Raw genomic sequence first — 15,339 nt, forward strand, 5'->3', positions numbered from 1 at the left:
ACACCCAGTATACAGGACAAGAGAAATGGTATTGTGCAGTGTGCATATATACAGAATAATAGCAGATACTGAGAATTACACCCAGTATACAGGACAAGAGAAGTGGTACTATGCAGTGTCTATATATACAGAATAAGAGCAGATACTGAGAATTACACCTAGTATACAGGACAAGAGAAGTGGTACTATGCAGTGTCCATATATACAGAATAGATACTGAGAATTACACCCAGTATACAGGACAGGAGAAGTAATACTGTGCAGTGTCTATATATACAGAATAGATTCTGAGAATTACACCCAGTACACATGAAAAGAGAATTGGTACTGTGCGGTGTCTATATATACACAATAAGAGCAAATACTAAGAATTACACCCAGTATACAGGACAGGAGAAGTTCTGTGTGGTATCTAAATAGGCAGAATAAGAGCAGACTCTGAAATTTGCAACCCAGCATTCAGGACTAGCGCAGTGGTGCTACTGAGGATTACACATGGTACACAGGACAAGAGAAGTGGTACTGTGTAGTGTCCATATATACAGAATACGAGCAGATACTGAGGATTACATCCAGTAACCAGGACAAGAGAAGTGGTGCTCTGCAGCTTCCATATAAAGAGAATGAAAGTACAGTAGATACTGATACTTATTACACCCAGCATACAGGGTAGGAACAGTGATACTGTGCAGCATCCAAATATACAGGATAAGGACACATACTTACAATTCCATACAAATAGGACCACACATAAGGACAGATACTGATTACAGTCAGCATACACACACATATCCTCCCACAGGTGTGTTCTCTTCTATGGAGGACATCTGCCTAGAGATCATTGTACATTGAAGTTTTGTCACAGTTTTGCCACAATGTAACACAATTCCCAAAGACAGATATGTACGCAGTGCCCTACAAAGAAGTGCATGGCTGGATGCTAAATTGCCATCTGCTGCAGAACTGGAAAAGCAATGTCAGAAGTGAGAGGCTCAATTCATCTCATGGATGGTGCGCCCTGGGTGAGCGGCAGGGGCAATATTCGAATTTGCAATATTTCACAAATATTTTGTAGAATATTCATCATATATCGAGATTATATTCTTGATTGCAAGAATCGGCAATGTAATATTCACATAATGCACGGGAAATACAGGCGTGGGTCACTGTTGCTATATTTTTCAAGCTGCTAGAAGTTTCCTGAGACTGGAGAAAATGGTTGGCACGGCAGAAAATTACAATAGCTTTATATGCAGATAGAGTGCTCCAATATATTTGCGCGAATTTTCGGCAATTAATTATGCGCATAGTTTTTTCGTAATACGTGCAACTTGTGACATCATAGCACTATGGGGGTCATTCATCAAACTGGTGTAAAGTAGAACTAGCTTAGTTGCACATAGCAACCAATCAGATTTCTCCATTCATTTTTCAAAGGAACTATCCAAAATGAAAGGTAGAATCTGATTGGTTACTATGGGCAACTAAGCCAGTTCTACTGTATACCAGTTTGATAAATGACCCCCTATGTCTGTAGCATGTATGTATGGACAGCAGAACCTATCAGCTACACTATAGATCAATCTAACCTACACTGACTATCTCCCCCTAACTATCTGAAATATATATATATGTTACCTGTCTAATGTAATACAACAATGTACAGAGCACAGCAATGACACTGCTGTCTCTTTCATAACTGTAATAAACTTTAGAAAATGGCTGCCGGGGAGGTTCTCATATACTAAGGGGTAGGCAACTTTTCTATTGGTTGCTAGGGATGTTGCTAAGCTGTGACAAAGCCTTCTCATTGGCCCACAAGCTAGAAGAAGGGAGGAATGATAACCTCATGTGTACTGTGTTAAGAAAAAAAAAGAATATTCATCATTACGAATATATAGCACTATATTCTAAATGTTCGCGAATTCTTGAAGTGCCGATATTTGTGTTAAAAATTCGTAATACGAATATTCGCACTCAACACTACAAGACAGCTCATTGCTTTGTAATAGATCATTTCCAGCACTGATCTCCTGTATGCCCATTCCTTTACCAGGACAGTTATTTATCTCCTGGAAATAAATAATAAAGATCCCTAATTTATTATTTTAAACAGATATTTTCTAAATTGTGAGGAATTGATACCTACAGTACACAGGAAAATGGTGTAGCTTCTTATACATTAACATGCATTATTTATTGAAGCAATAATACCCATTTAGGTGTACGGTTCCTTGCACTTGTTCCAAATCCTGAAATACTTGTCAGAAATGCTTATCTATGAAAATATAATTCCTTAATTAATTTATATAAAATAGTCTGCACCACACCATTAAAGCTTATATTACACTGGCAAATAATCTTGCAGATCATCGCTAACAAGCATTTGTATGAACACTCGTTTGTGGTGATCTGGCAGTATAAGGGCCGCTTCACACGAGCGGATGCCGTGCGTGGCATCCGCTCCGTGAAAGAGTGCCAAGACCCGCTGCAGACTGCAGAGGCACGGAGCGGTAACATGACTGTTAATGCTCCGTGCCTCTCTGTGATCTCTTTACTACGAAATCACAGTGACAACTGTGATTTCGTAGTAAAGAGATCACAGAGAGGCACGGAGCATTAACAGTCATGTTACCGCTCCGTGCCTCTGCAGTCTGCAGCGGGTCTTGGCACTCTTTCACGGAGCGGATGCCACGCACGGCATCCGCTCGTGTGAAGCGGCCCTAATACTGCCACCGATAACCTGATAAACAAGCAAACACCGTTCATCCGGTAATTGGAATCTTTCAACTGGCTTAAAAATCATCATTTGCTGGTGGCAGATCGTGGTGTCTAATCATGTTCTGCTGCCGGCAAACAATGAATCAGTATGGGGACAAGCGAAGGTATAATGATCACTCCCTACACTGAGGAGGAGATCGCTGCGTGTAAAGTATTGCTTCCCTCCTGACAATCAGCTGTGTGATCTGCCAGTGTAATATAAGCTTAAAGGGGTTGTCCGGGTTCAGAGTTAAACCTGTAAATATCCCCTCTTTCATCCAGGCAGCCCCTCTGAGATGAGCATCCTCTCTCTTGCCCTGAGCTGTATCGCGCAGGGAAAGGGCTTTTTTGTTTACATTTTTATATTGTTGGATGGAGGCTTCCGCCTAGCAGTGTTGCTGGTGATGTCACTGGCACTAATGGGTGGGCTTAATTAGCACTGCCCTAGCAGTTTTACAGGCTAGGGCAGCACTCAAGCCTGCCCATTAGTGCTGTTGATGTCATCGAGAACACTGCTAGGCAGAAGCCTCCGCCTAGCAGAGACCAGGTACTGGATCTGCAGAAAAATCCCTTGCCCTTCGCGATTCAGCACAGGGCAGGAGAGAGCATTGGAGCATGAAATGCCCGATGCTCATCTCAATGGGGCTGCCTGGGTGAAGAAGGTGATATGTCCGGGTTCAGCTCTTAACCCGGACAAACACTTTAAGTTAGTATCTCTTATCCTATAACCGTTTTTTCTTTCTAATTTTAATTTGTAAATTAACCCCTGTAAATATATTAGTTTGTGATGCTCCATGATGTAGAACTTAGGATAGACTCTCACTAGAGCACCAAATATATCACGGCTACATCCAGCTATAGTGGTTCCACTACTAGGTGTCAAGTGTCTGGGTGATGTAGTAAATGTAGGAAGGCTTGCAGTTTTATGTGTAACATGTGCTGTCAATTCTGTAAGCTCTATAAGCATGATGGGCCTCATGCCCGATTCTTAACTGCCCCTCGCTGCTTCACCCCAGATTGAGTACTGAAAAACAGGCATCTAGTTGTCTCTCATTACTCCTGACTTCTCTTGTCTTCCTGTAAAGCAGTGTCCTGACATGTATGATTGCAGTTGCACTGGACCTGTAACCACATAACTGATCCACTGTCGCATTGCTCAGGTTGTGGGAATAGCATCTAGAATGTTTTCCAGGACTGTAAATGTATGCTGCATTAGACTCTGCATGTCCAGAACAATTGGGGATAGTGTCAGCTTGGTTTTAGTATGTTCCTAATTGACAGACCAAAAGAAGACATTTTGAACTCTCCAAATGTTGCTTGGCCCTGTTAGCTGCCTGAGCCAGGATTGATGGCCTAGAGGCCCTAGAGCTTTATGAATTAAAGGGGTATTCTGGTTGTACAAGTTATTAGACTATTCGATCGGTGGGGATCCTGCCGCTAGGACCCCACGATTACGAGAAAGGGGGCACCGTACCCCCTGAAATGAATGGAGTGGCCTGTCAGGCATGCGCATGACCGCTCCATTAATTTCTATGAATAGAGAATAACTTGAAACAACCGGAATACCACTTTAAGCAGTATTGGTTTCTGGTACCCTTAGTGCCGTACTACATTCAGGGCTACTGTGTGCCCATAGGCAGGGTTGGGGTCATTTATCAAACTGGTGTAAAGTAGAACTGGCTTAGTTGCCCATAGCAACTAATCAGATTCCACCTTTCATTTTCTAAAGGAACTGGCCAAAATGAAAAGTGGAATCTGATTGGTTGCTATGGGCAACTAAACCACTTCTACGTTACACCAGTTTAATAAGTGACCCGCTGTGGGCTATTTGGGCCAGTTTTTTTCCATGCAATGAAAGGTTTCAGATAGCTCTTGGTATATTAACGGAGAATTGCAGCCCAACATATGATCATTTTGGAAAGTGAATAACTGCCTACAGGATTTCCCATTTTGCTCCTGTCCATCTTGGTCTTAAACTACGCCACTTTATTATATTTGTAAAGTAGATTGAACTAATATGGATCCAACATTATTGAAATGGATTTATAATATCAACAGTGTTCTGCCACTTTTCAAATTACTTTAATTTAGTAGGAAGTGCTTAGGTGAATTTCTTACAGTCAGTTTTTCTAGCAATATTGATTAGCTCTGTTGGCTCCTTTCTTATGCTGATGGCTCTTAACCCTTTCAAGACCAAGCCATTTTTCACCTTTGTGACCAGGCTTAATTTTGCAAATCTCTCGTACTTAGTGTTAGGGGTAAATTTGGGCCAATAAGTTTTACCTTTATATTATAAAACATTAAAAATGTACAGAAAATTTGGAAAAAAATATAATTTTCTAAATTTGAATTTGTATGCATTAAAGTCAGATAGCGATACTTCATTAGATAGTTTTTACTTAATATTCCCTTTATGTCTACTTTATGTTGGCATCATTTTGAAAATCACATTTTATTTTTTTAGGACGTTAGAAGGCTTAGAATTTAAGAAGCAATTTTTCAACTTTTCTATAACATTTTCAAAACCAACTTTTTCAAGGACCAATTCAGTTCTGAAGTCACTTTGAGGTACTTAAATAATAGACACCACCCATAAATGACCTCATTTTAGAAACTACACCCCTCAAATTACTTAAAGCTGATTTTACAAACTATGTTAACCCTTTAGGTGTCCCACAAGAATTAAAGGAAAATGGAGGTGAAATTTAAATTTTTTAGTTTTTATGCAGATTTTTTATTTTAATAACACAAGCAAGGGTTAACAGCAAAATGAACCTTAATATTTATCACCATGATTCTGCAATTTACATAAACACCCCATTTATGTTCGTAAACAGCTGTATGGGCACACAGCAGGGTTCAGAAGAAAAGGAGCAACATATGGTTTTTAAAGAGAAGATTTGCTGGAATAACTTTTAAATGTTGTGTCATATTTGAAGAAACACTAGTAAAACTTTCCAAAAGTGACTCTATTTTGGAAACTATAACCCTTAAATAACTCATTGAGGGGTTTACTGACAACTTTTACCTCAGACGTTTCATAATATTTTGGTGTAATATTTTTACACGAAAAATTCACAAAAAAGCCCAAATGTTTCACTTTAACAAGGGATAAGAGGAGAAAATGCACCCCATAATTTGTTACCAATCTTCTCCTGAATACGACAACACCCTATATGTGGTTGTAAACTGCTGTATGAGCAGAGGCAGAATTCAAAAGGAAAGGAGCGGCATCTGCATTTTCTAAGTTGAAATTTGCTGAAATAGATTTGAAGGACCATAACATTTTTTATTTTTTTGTTGACTGAGCTGTGTGGGGGCTCATTTTTTACAGGGTGACCTTTATGTTTTACTGGTGCTATTTTTGAGTACATATCACCTTTTGATCACTTTTTATTTCATTTTTTATGAGGTGAAGTGGCTAACATTGCAATTCTGTCAGTGTTTTTTTATTTTTATTTTTTATGGGGTTCTCCATGTGGTATATTTGATAAGGTGGTTGTATTCTGTGGGTTGATACGGTTCTGGCGATACCAAATTTATATTGTTTTATATCATAAAATCACTTTTTAGTAAACCTTTTTTTTTTGCATCACCAAATCGAAGACCCATAGCTTTTAAATTTTTCCATCAATGTAGATGCGTGAGAGCTTCTTTTTTTGCAGAATGGGCTGTAATTTTTATTGGTACAATTCTGGGGTTTATATGGCTTTTTAAGTGCTTTTTATACTTTTTATTTATTTTTTTTTTATTTTTTTTTTGAAGGTGAAGTGGGCAAAAATTGCATTTCTGTCAGTGTTTTTTAATTTTTTTATTTGATATCATTTTTATTCTGTGGGATGATACGGTTATGGCAACACCAAAACTGTATAGTTTTTTTTTTCATTTTCTACCACTTTTAAATCATAAAATCACTTTTTATCAAACTTTTTTTTTTGTATCACCAAAATCTAAAACCCATAACTTTTTTTATTTTTCCGTCAACATAGTTGAATGAGGGCTTATTTTTAGCGGTATGGGCTGTAGTTTTTATTGGTATCATTTTTGAGATGCATATGATTTTTGTGATCACTTTTTATTAAATATTTTTGGTAGGTGAAGCAAATAAACCAGCAATTCTGCCATTGTTTATTTTTTTTTTTTTTAAAGGGTTCACCACGCAGTATTGGTACCATGATCATTATATAGATCAGTGATAACAGTGTTCATAGCAGCACTCACTACCGTGAAGACATACACCGGAATGTATCAGCCCATCACGACCTCAGATCCACTTTAGGTCATCCGAATAGTGAAGAAAAGGAGATTGACAGCAGCATCTCCAGAAACGTAATTTATTCAAAGTGGGTCCATATGACACATGTGCAAAATTCGCCAATAAAGTGCTGTACTTTATTGTCGAATTTTGCACATGTGTCATATGGACCCACTTTGAATAAATTACGTTTCTGGAGATGCTGCTGTCAATCTGCTTTTCTTCACTATTTTATAGATAAGGTCATTACGGACGCGGCAATACCAATTATGTGTAGTCTATTTTTTTTTTTTTATCTCTTACATGAGCGGATGTGGGAAAAGGCAATTTATTTGATTTTTTTTATTTAATTAAAAAAAAAATGACATTTATTTTTTACTTTTTTTTTAATCTTCACACTTTTTTTTTTTTTTTTTTTATCAAGTCCCACTTGGATCTTGAAGATCCAGTGGGGCTGATGGCTGTACTATACTTTGAAATTCTCTTGTATTGCAAAGTATAATACTATCAGTTTTACACTGATAGATGGCAACACTGGGCGCCTTTTCAAGGCGTCCGGTTGCCATGGCAACCATCGGGCCACTGCCATCACAGTGCGGCAGCCCCGATGGTTGAGAGAGGGAGCCCCCTCCCTTTGTTAACCCCTTGGATGCCTCTGATAGCACCATCTAAGGGGTTACAGCAGAGTGTCAGCATACAGCTGACACTTGCTGCTGATGGTGGCGGCTCAGGAACAGATCCGCCGCCATCAGATACAGCAGGGGCGCCGCACAAGGGGGCACAGATGAGGACTGGGGAGGGGACACAGATGGGCAGGGGACTCAGATCGCAGTGGAAATGCATGGAGGCAGATGCCATGATGGGGGCAGGCAGGCACATACACAGTGCACAGCCGGCAAAGCTGGAGGCAGGGCGCACAGAAGGGGGCACAGATTGGGGCAGGGGGCTCACATATTGGCGGCACAGATTGGGGGCACGGAGGATATGGTACCTGATTTCAGGCTCTGATCTGCAGAGTGCAGATCAGAGCCTGAAACCGGCACTTTTACACTGCGGCAATCCGATTGGTTAGTCTGCACAGACTAACCAATCGGATCGATCGCCGGCAAAGGGACCACTCTGATTGGTCCCTTGCTGGCATTACTGGACTCTGCACTGTCCCTGACAGTGGCAGTACAGGGGCAGAAGTGCAGTGTCCCACTATGTGCTATATGTGGGCACTTTAATCTTTTGCTGCTAACTGATATATTTAATGTATTAAATGTCTTGTATTTTCCTAATATCGGGCTGGCATTGTCATTATAATTATTCGCCCCTAGGTGGTGCTGGCGCAACATAATATATATAGCCAGGGGTTTCCTGACTTAGGAGAGAGTAAAAGGAAGTGGAAGGAAGTAGTTGTGTTGAGAGAGAAGGAAGTGTATGAAGGAGCAAAGCAGGCTGAGTCCAAGATGTAGCTGTCTTTCTTTCCTCTGGGCCCTGATCAAGCCTGGAGAAGTCAAACCAAGAGTTTACTGCAGCCCAGCACAAAACAGTAAGTCTAAGTATGAATATAAAGCAAGTCTAGTGAAGATTAGAGCTGAGTCTAGCCAAGGGACTTCACCAGCACCAGTGACCGGGAGGAACTTATAGGTACCTGGACACAACTGGATAATTAGTGCGCAGAATTGTCCTTTTCCACTAAACGCCTTCTGAGACATAGTGGACTTGAATATTTTAAGAGAGCATCCTGCATCAAATAATGTAGCAGAGAGTTTTCCTGCCACAAGGGAGAACACCCTTATTGGACTGCTCAATATGAAGTAAGGAAACCACTATATTCAGCACCTGAGTGCTAGAAAGTGGACTTAGTGCAAATTTACCCATTCTTAGCCTGTAAAGTAACAGCATTAGAGAACTCCTCAACTGACAATTGCCAGACTTGTTATAAGGAATTACAGTTAAACCAACATCTGGATTATTGCTTTTGCTGTATTGATGAACTTTACCAACTGTCCTGAAACCATTGATTCAGTAAATGTTCAACTGTTTTACTACAACTGACTCCTCATCCTTTCTGCAACTCTCAACATTTGCACCTTATGGTGCTGGCGTCACGAACATAGGGGCCCAGCCCCTAAAGCACCTTAAACACCTATACCATCAAGGGCACCTCAACCAACATCTGGCTTGTGTTCCCTGCAATAGAGAGTGCTCCAGAGGATTTAGTGCTGTAGTGCTGCATGACGACCCAGGGAGGCTCTGCTAACCGTGAGTAAATTAACTACTACCTCCATCGGCCCACCGTAACTCATGTGTTGCCCCTGTGGTCTGGTCCACTGCAGAAACTTTAATCCAAGCGCTTTACAGCACGTATATAGCTGTATGGCAGTCGGGAAGGGGTTAAATATCCAAATATCCAATGCCTAATATAGCATCTAATGTGCAGAATTCCCCATCCACACTCTACTGCTTAGGCCTCATTCACACCACTGTGTCACGGCCATGTCTGTTTTGCACACTACAAACCACAGATCCACAAAACACAGGTACCGGCCGGGTACAACCTGCATTGTGGTGAAGATCCATTAACTTCAATGGGTCTGTGATACTCATGTTGGGACAAAGATAGGACATGTCCTATATTGTACACAGCCGCACCGACCTGGAACCACAAGAAATGGCTTCCATGTGCAGCCGTGCCACAAAAGATAATGCCCTTTGGCCACATCTTGTTTATTGCAGACCCACTGAAGTCAATTGTACACATGGCCAGTGCCCATGATTTGTGTATCCGCTGTTTGTGTTCCACAAAATGGACAAAGCCATAACACGCCGTCTGAAATGGGCATTAAAAGGGAGTCTGTCACCAGAGATCTCCCTGTCCAACCAAGAGCACAGATAGCTGTAGGTCACCTGAATAAAATGTTTTTTCCTCTTCCTGGTCTGTGGCTCCATTCCTGAGATGACTGTTTTTTATAATATGAAATGAGCTGTTTGGTGCAACGAGACATCACCATTGCTCTCATCTCACCAAAACTCTGCTCCTTCCAGTGCCCAGACCCTCCCTCCCTGCATTGATTGACAGAATCAGGCAGTTAGATGGAATACAGCGTTTCCCTAGCCCATGCAGTGCTGCTTCAGATATTGGCACAAGTACAAAACTGCAGATTTCCACTCTAGCAAGTATCAGGGCTATGCGTTGATACACAAAATTATGGCACATGCATGAGAACACTGGGCTCCGTCAATCAAACAGGGAGGAAGGGGATGGGCAATTGAAGGAGCGGAGCTTTGATGCATCCTTGTTGCACCAAACACCTAATTTGCATATCACAAAAAATGCTCATATTTCAGGAATGGAACCTCGGATCGGGAAGGGGAAACCAACTTTCCTATGTAACTATGCTCTTGGTTTGTCTTGGGTGACAGACTCCCTTTAAAGTTCTATTTAAAATCAAAGGCATGCTTACAGAAAAAATGTTCCCATTGCTCTAGAACCCACTATAGCTAAAATAAGCAAAAATACATGTTTATACATTTATAATGTATAATTAAAACATATGTATCCAGCATGGAAATGCAGTATGTTATTGAGGCAATTTAATGGGTGCATGCCTAAACCTAGAAAAGAACTAAAGCTATGTCCCACTTCTGTTTGGTGTGAACACTCAGGTTTATATGGCAGAAATTATCCTGGTATATGTCTAATATACTCACTTTCTTATGGCTTGTTCACACGACCGTGCTATGTTTTGTGGTCAGCAAATTGCAGATCCGCAAAACACGGATGCCGCCGTGTGCCTTCCATAATATGCGGAACGGAACGGACGGCCCTTTATAGAAATGCCTATTCTTGTCTGCAAAACTGACAAGAATAGGACATGACTTATAATTTTTGCGGGGCCACGGAACGGAGCAACAGATGTGGATAGCACACGGAATGCGGAACCAGACCATGGTAGTGTGAATGAGCCCTTATTGAGACATGTGCCAAAGGAAAATGCTTTTCCTGCTCATGCGCATGTAAGGTTGCCTCAACTGTATTTAAATCTGTACTCAAATACTTTTTCTCACTTTAACTGTTTCTAAAATAAAGTTTTTTTGAGGTGGAAATTTATTGGCAGATATATGCAATGTATAGGCATACATTTTGATCATATGTTAAGCCGACCATTTCAGACACTCCTGCTTAACATAATTCCTAATTGTCGTGTGAAGCTAGTTTTAGCAAGGCTGTAGTTCACTCAGATGTGTCTACATTTCAATACTGAAGCTACTGGATCTTTTTGACATTAAGATTGACACATATACCAACAGGACATAGCTAAGGCTACTTTCACACTGGCGTTTCTGGGTCCGCTTGTCAGATCCGTTTCAGTGCTCTCACAAGCGGCCCAAAACGGATCAGTTTAGCCCCAATGCATTCTGAATGGATAAGGATCCTTTCTGAATGCATTCCGCTCTTGCAGCGTTTTGATGTCCGTCTGACGATGCGGAGCCAAACGGATTCATCCTGACTTACAATATAAGTCAATGGGGATGGATCCGTTTTCACTGACACAATATGGTGCAATTGAAAACGGATTCGCCTCCCGTTGACTTTTAATGTAAGTCAAAAACGGATCCGTTTGCATTATCATGAACCAAAAAAATGATAATTTTTTTGTTTGTTCGTGGTAATGCAAACTGATCCGTTCTGAATGGATACAAGCGTTTGCATTATAGGTGCGGATGCGTCTGTGCAGATACCAGACGGATCCGCACCTAACGCAAGTGTGAAAGTAGCCTAAGTCAGTGAAGAGAATGTGCACGGGAAAGATTTATTTCCTGATACCGGCAATTGCTCAACAGTTATATACAATATAAAAAACATCCACATGCTTCATTTCTGTTGTATATTTTTACATTTTACTGTAATTTGAGGAAAAAAGCATAAGCAAGTGGGCAAAAACTAAAGCAGAAAACATGAAAATGGCCCACATTCAGTTTTGTTTTGGTCCTAGCATCTTTCTAAGTGTGAAAGTAGCCTGAGCGGATCCGTTCAGACTTTCAATGTAAAGTCAATGGGGGATGGATCCGCTTGAAGATTGAGCCATATGGTGACATCTTCAAGCGGATCCGTTCCTATTGACTTACATTGTAAGTCTGAACGGATCCGCTCGCCTCCGCACGGCCAGGCGGACAGCTGAACGCTGCAAGCAGCGTTCAGCTGTCCGCCTGTCCATGCGGAGGCGAGCGGAGCGGAGGCTGAACGCCGCCAGACTGATGCAGTCTGAGCGGATCCGCTCCATTCAGACTGCATCAGGGCTGGACGGAGGCGTTCGGGTCCGCTCGTGAGCTCCTTCAAACGGAGCTCACGAACGGACCTATGAACGCTAGTGTGAAAGTAGCCTAAAGCTAAAGTATATCTACCACCATAGAATATTGCCCCATTTAAGTGGACCATGTTCCATGCATACTGTAGGCCTACTGTCCATATAACTACCAGTGAAATTGTAGTGCACAATTTCTCTTAACCCCAGCCTGTTTTGGACCTTACTGACCAAGCGTTTTTCTTCCTTTTTTAATCGTTGCGTTCCAAGAGCTATAACTTTTTTATTTTTCCGTCTATATAGCTTTATTAGTGCTTGTTTTTTGCGGGACAAGTTGTAGTTTTTAATGGCGCCACATAACTTTCTAATTAACTTTTATTAGCTCTTTCTGGGAGGGAGATGGGAAAAATAGCAATACTGCCACAGCGTTTTTACGTTATACATTTTATGGAGTTCATTTTTCGGTACAAATAACATAATATATTTATTCTCTGGGTCACTACGATTACAGTGATACCAAATACATATAGTTTTTTTCCGTTTTACAACTTTTCTGCAATAACAACTTTTTTTTTGAATTGCTGCTTCCTAAGACCCATAACTTTTTATTTTTATTTCTATGGAGTTGTGTGAGGGCTTGATTTTTGCGGGACGACTTGTATTTTTCATTGGTATCATTTTAAAGTAAATGTCACTTTTTGATCGCTTATTATTACGTTTTTTCGGTGGCAACTAAGAATAAATTAGCAATTCTGTATTTTTATTTATTTATTCACTTTTTTACGGCGTTCACCGTAGGGGATAATTTACGTGATATTTATGTAGTCCGGGTCGTCATGGACACTGCAATACCAAACATATGGGTGAGATTTATTTTTTTTGCAATTTTTTTCATTGAAAAGAGTATTTTCAATGGAAAAAAAAGCATATTTTTTTATGGGATTTTTTTTTATTGAATAGGGGACTATAACAGACAGCATTCTGATTGATTTTAAAATGCAATGCATTATTCCTATAGTGCATTGCATTTTAATATCAGTGTGCAGCCTGCTGGAAATGACTCAAGGCTGGTCTGGGGCCTACACCAGACCCCAGCCATCCTTCACACACATCGGCACCCCGCAAATGCTCCCTCTGTCACCGCTTTCCATTTGTATATGAAAAAGCTTACAACCTATTTGTCTTAACAATAGTAAATGAAGATATTTCATAAACTCACTGTGTTAACAGAAACATAACGCCCAATTTTTTAGATCTGGTGTGAGTGGGAAAAAGTTCCAGATTGCGGCGCAAATAATCTTTGGCTACAATCTGCACCAGAAATAGGCCTAAAATAGACGTATTTCTGATCGTAAATGACCCCGTTTGTGTTGTTGACTTTTATACATAGCAGAACTGAACGGCATCTAACAAATTCATGTCTTACGATTATATGAATTAGGCTACTTTCACATTAGCATTTTTGCGGATCCGTCATGGAGCGCGATGGGGACACAACCAAACGGAATGGAATGCATTTTGGTGCATTCCGTTTTGTTCAGTTTTGTCCCGATTGACAATGAATGGGGAAAAAAATTAAGCGTTTTCTTCCGCTATTGAGATCCTATGACTGATCTCAATAGCGGAATTGAAAACGCAGATGTGAAAGTAGCCTTACATTAGCAAGAAGTGGTGTGCAACACATATAAATACAAGTGTCACCATGTGATAACGGATAAAGATATAAATGAGAAAATCCATGTGTACACAATATAAATGTTAGCTAAAATGACACGTGACCATTGACTACACATACATAACACTTAGTATGACTAATGATCCACTAGGATTGGCTGGAGTTGACTGATTGTCCAATGAACAGGGTATGGGACAGACAGGAATCTATTCATAATTGACACTGAGGAGAAGGAGACCTAGAAATGAACTTAATAAGAAACATTGAATAATTATGTGTTGTGATAACTGTCAGATGAATGACTGGAGTGAAGGACTTTTTGATATACATAATGTTTAGTTAGATGTATTAGGATCTTGGAACTTAAGAGACCTTAAAGTTTGGTGGAAATATTTAGTGGACCCTAATATTTAAAATTTTGCATACAACTCATTATTAACTTTCTTGTGTCATGCTCTGATAAATGTGTGTGGTTTGACAAATGGTTTTATGGAGTTACCTTAGTGGTCAGTGGCATGATCTGCTCCTGCTCCAGAATACTGAGAAATGGTATCTCCAAAAAACTTGACAGAAATTCCAATTGTAGCAGCTCCTCCTGTGACTGAGGGAATGCCAGCACTGCAGCCACTCCTTGGGCAACTATTACCTGGCATAACCATTGTGCCAATGAGACAGGATCCCTCTCCCTTGGTGCGCCCGAAACCACCTCCAAACTCAGATTGTATGGGAGCAAACTGCTGCGACTGATTCGGGACAGAACATTCTGGATTCTGGTCTGTGAGTGTCCAGCCAAGGGTAAGAGGGCACCAAGACGAACTGTGTGCCCAATACGGGCAAGAATACGACATGGCTGTGGGTGACCGAAGCAAGGCACCAAGCTGCAGAATACACTAAGGTATACACAAAACCAGTGCAGAATATCCATGGAGGTAAAGCCAAAAGAGGAGGGGACAAGGAAAAGTGGATGAAGAAACGACAGATGTAGAAATGTGGAGAATGATTTAAAGGTGAGGAAGCTGAGATACTGAATGAAGAAACCAAACCGGCAACAGGGAGATGGTGAGAGAAGGCAGAAAACAGTGATGAGGAAGAATAAAGTGCAGGATAAAGCAGATCAAAGAGAATGTACAAGGATAGAGGTGGTCATCATCTACACAGGTAAAATGTTGTGGTGTATGAAGAAAGAGGGCAAAATGTCAATATAGAGCGATGAGAAGTAGATGCTGAGAATCTAAGGAAAGAAGTCAGTCCAGGATGAATCAGACTGGATGCTGAGTTGAGCTCAGCTCTGCCACTGTTTGCTGGAGTCTGGTGATACTGACAGAACAGGGTGAGGGAGGGGAGGGAGAGAGACC

General features: G+C 40.8%; 1 protein-coding gene across 1 annotated transcript in view; it reads right to left on the reverse strand.

Moving 5' to 3' along the window:
- The window catches only part of GRIN3B (glutamate ionotropic receptor NMDA type subunit 3B), a 112,272-nt gene extending 97,363 nt beyond the window's left edge, over window positions 1-14,909 (reverse strand). The window contains exon 1 of the mRNA XM_044279039.1: window positions 14,484-14,909. Coding sequence (XP_044134974.1) covers window positions 14,484-14,909 — 426 coding nt within the window. The remainder of the gene's footprint in view (window positions 1-14,483) is intronic.
- Window positions 14,910-15,339: the final 430 nt, after the last annotated feature.

The sequence above is a fragment of the Bufo gargarizans genome, chromosome 1 (genome assembly GCF_014858855.1).
Source record: "Bufo gargarizans isolate SCDJY-AF-19 chromosome 1, ASM1485885v1, whole genome shotgun sequence".
Lineage (NCBI taxonomy): Eukaryota > Metazoa > Chordata > Amphibia > Anura > Bufonidae > Bufo > Bufo gargarizans.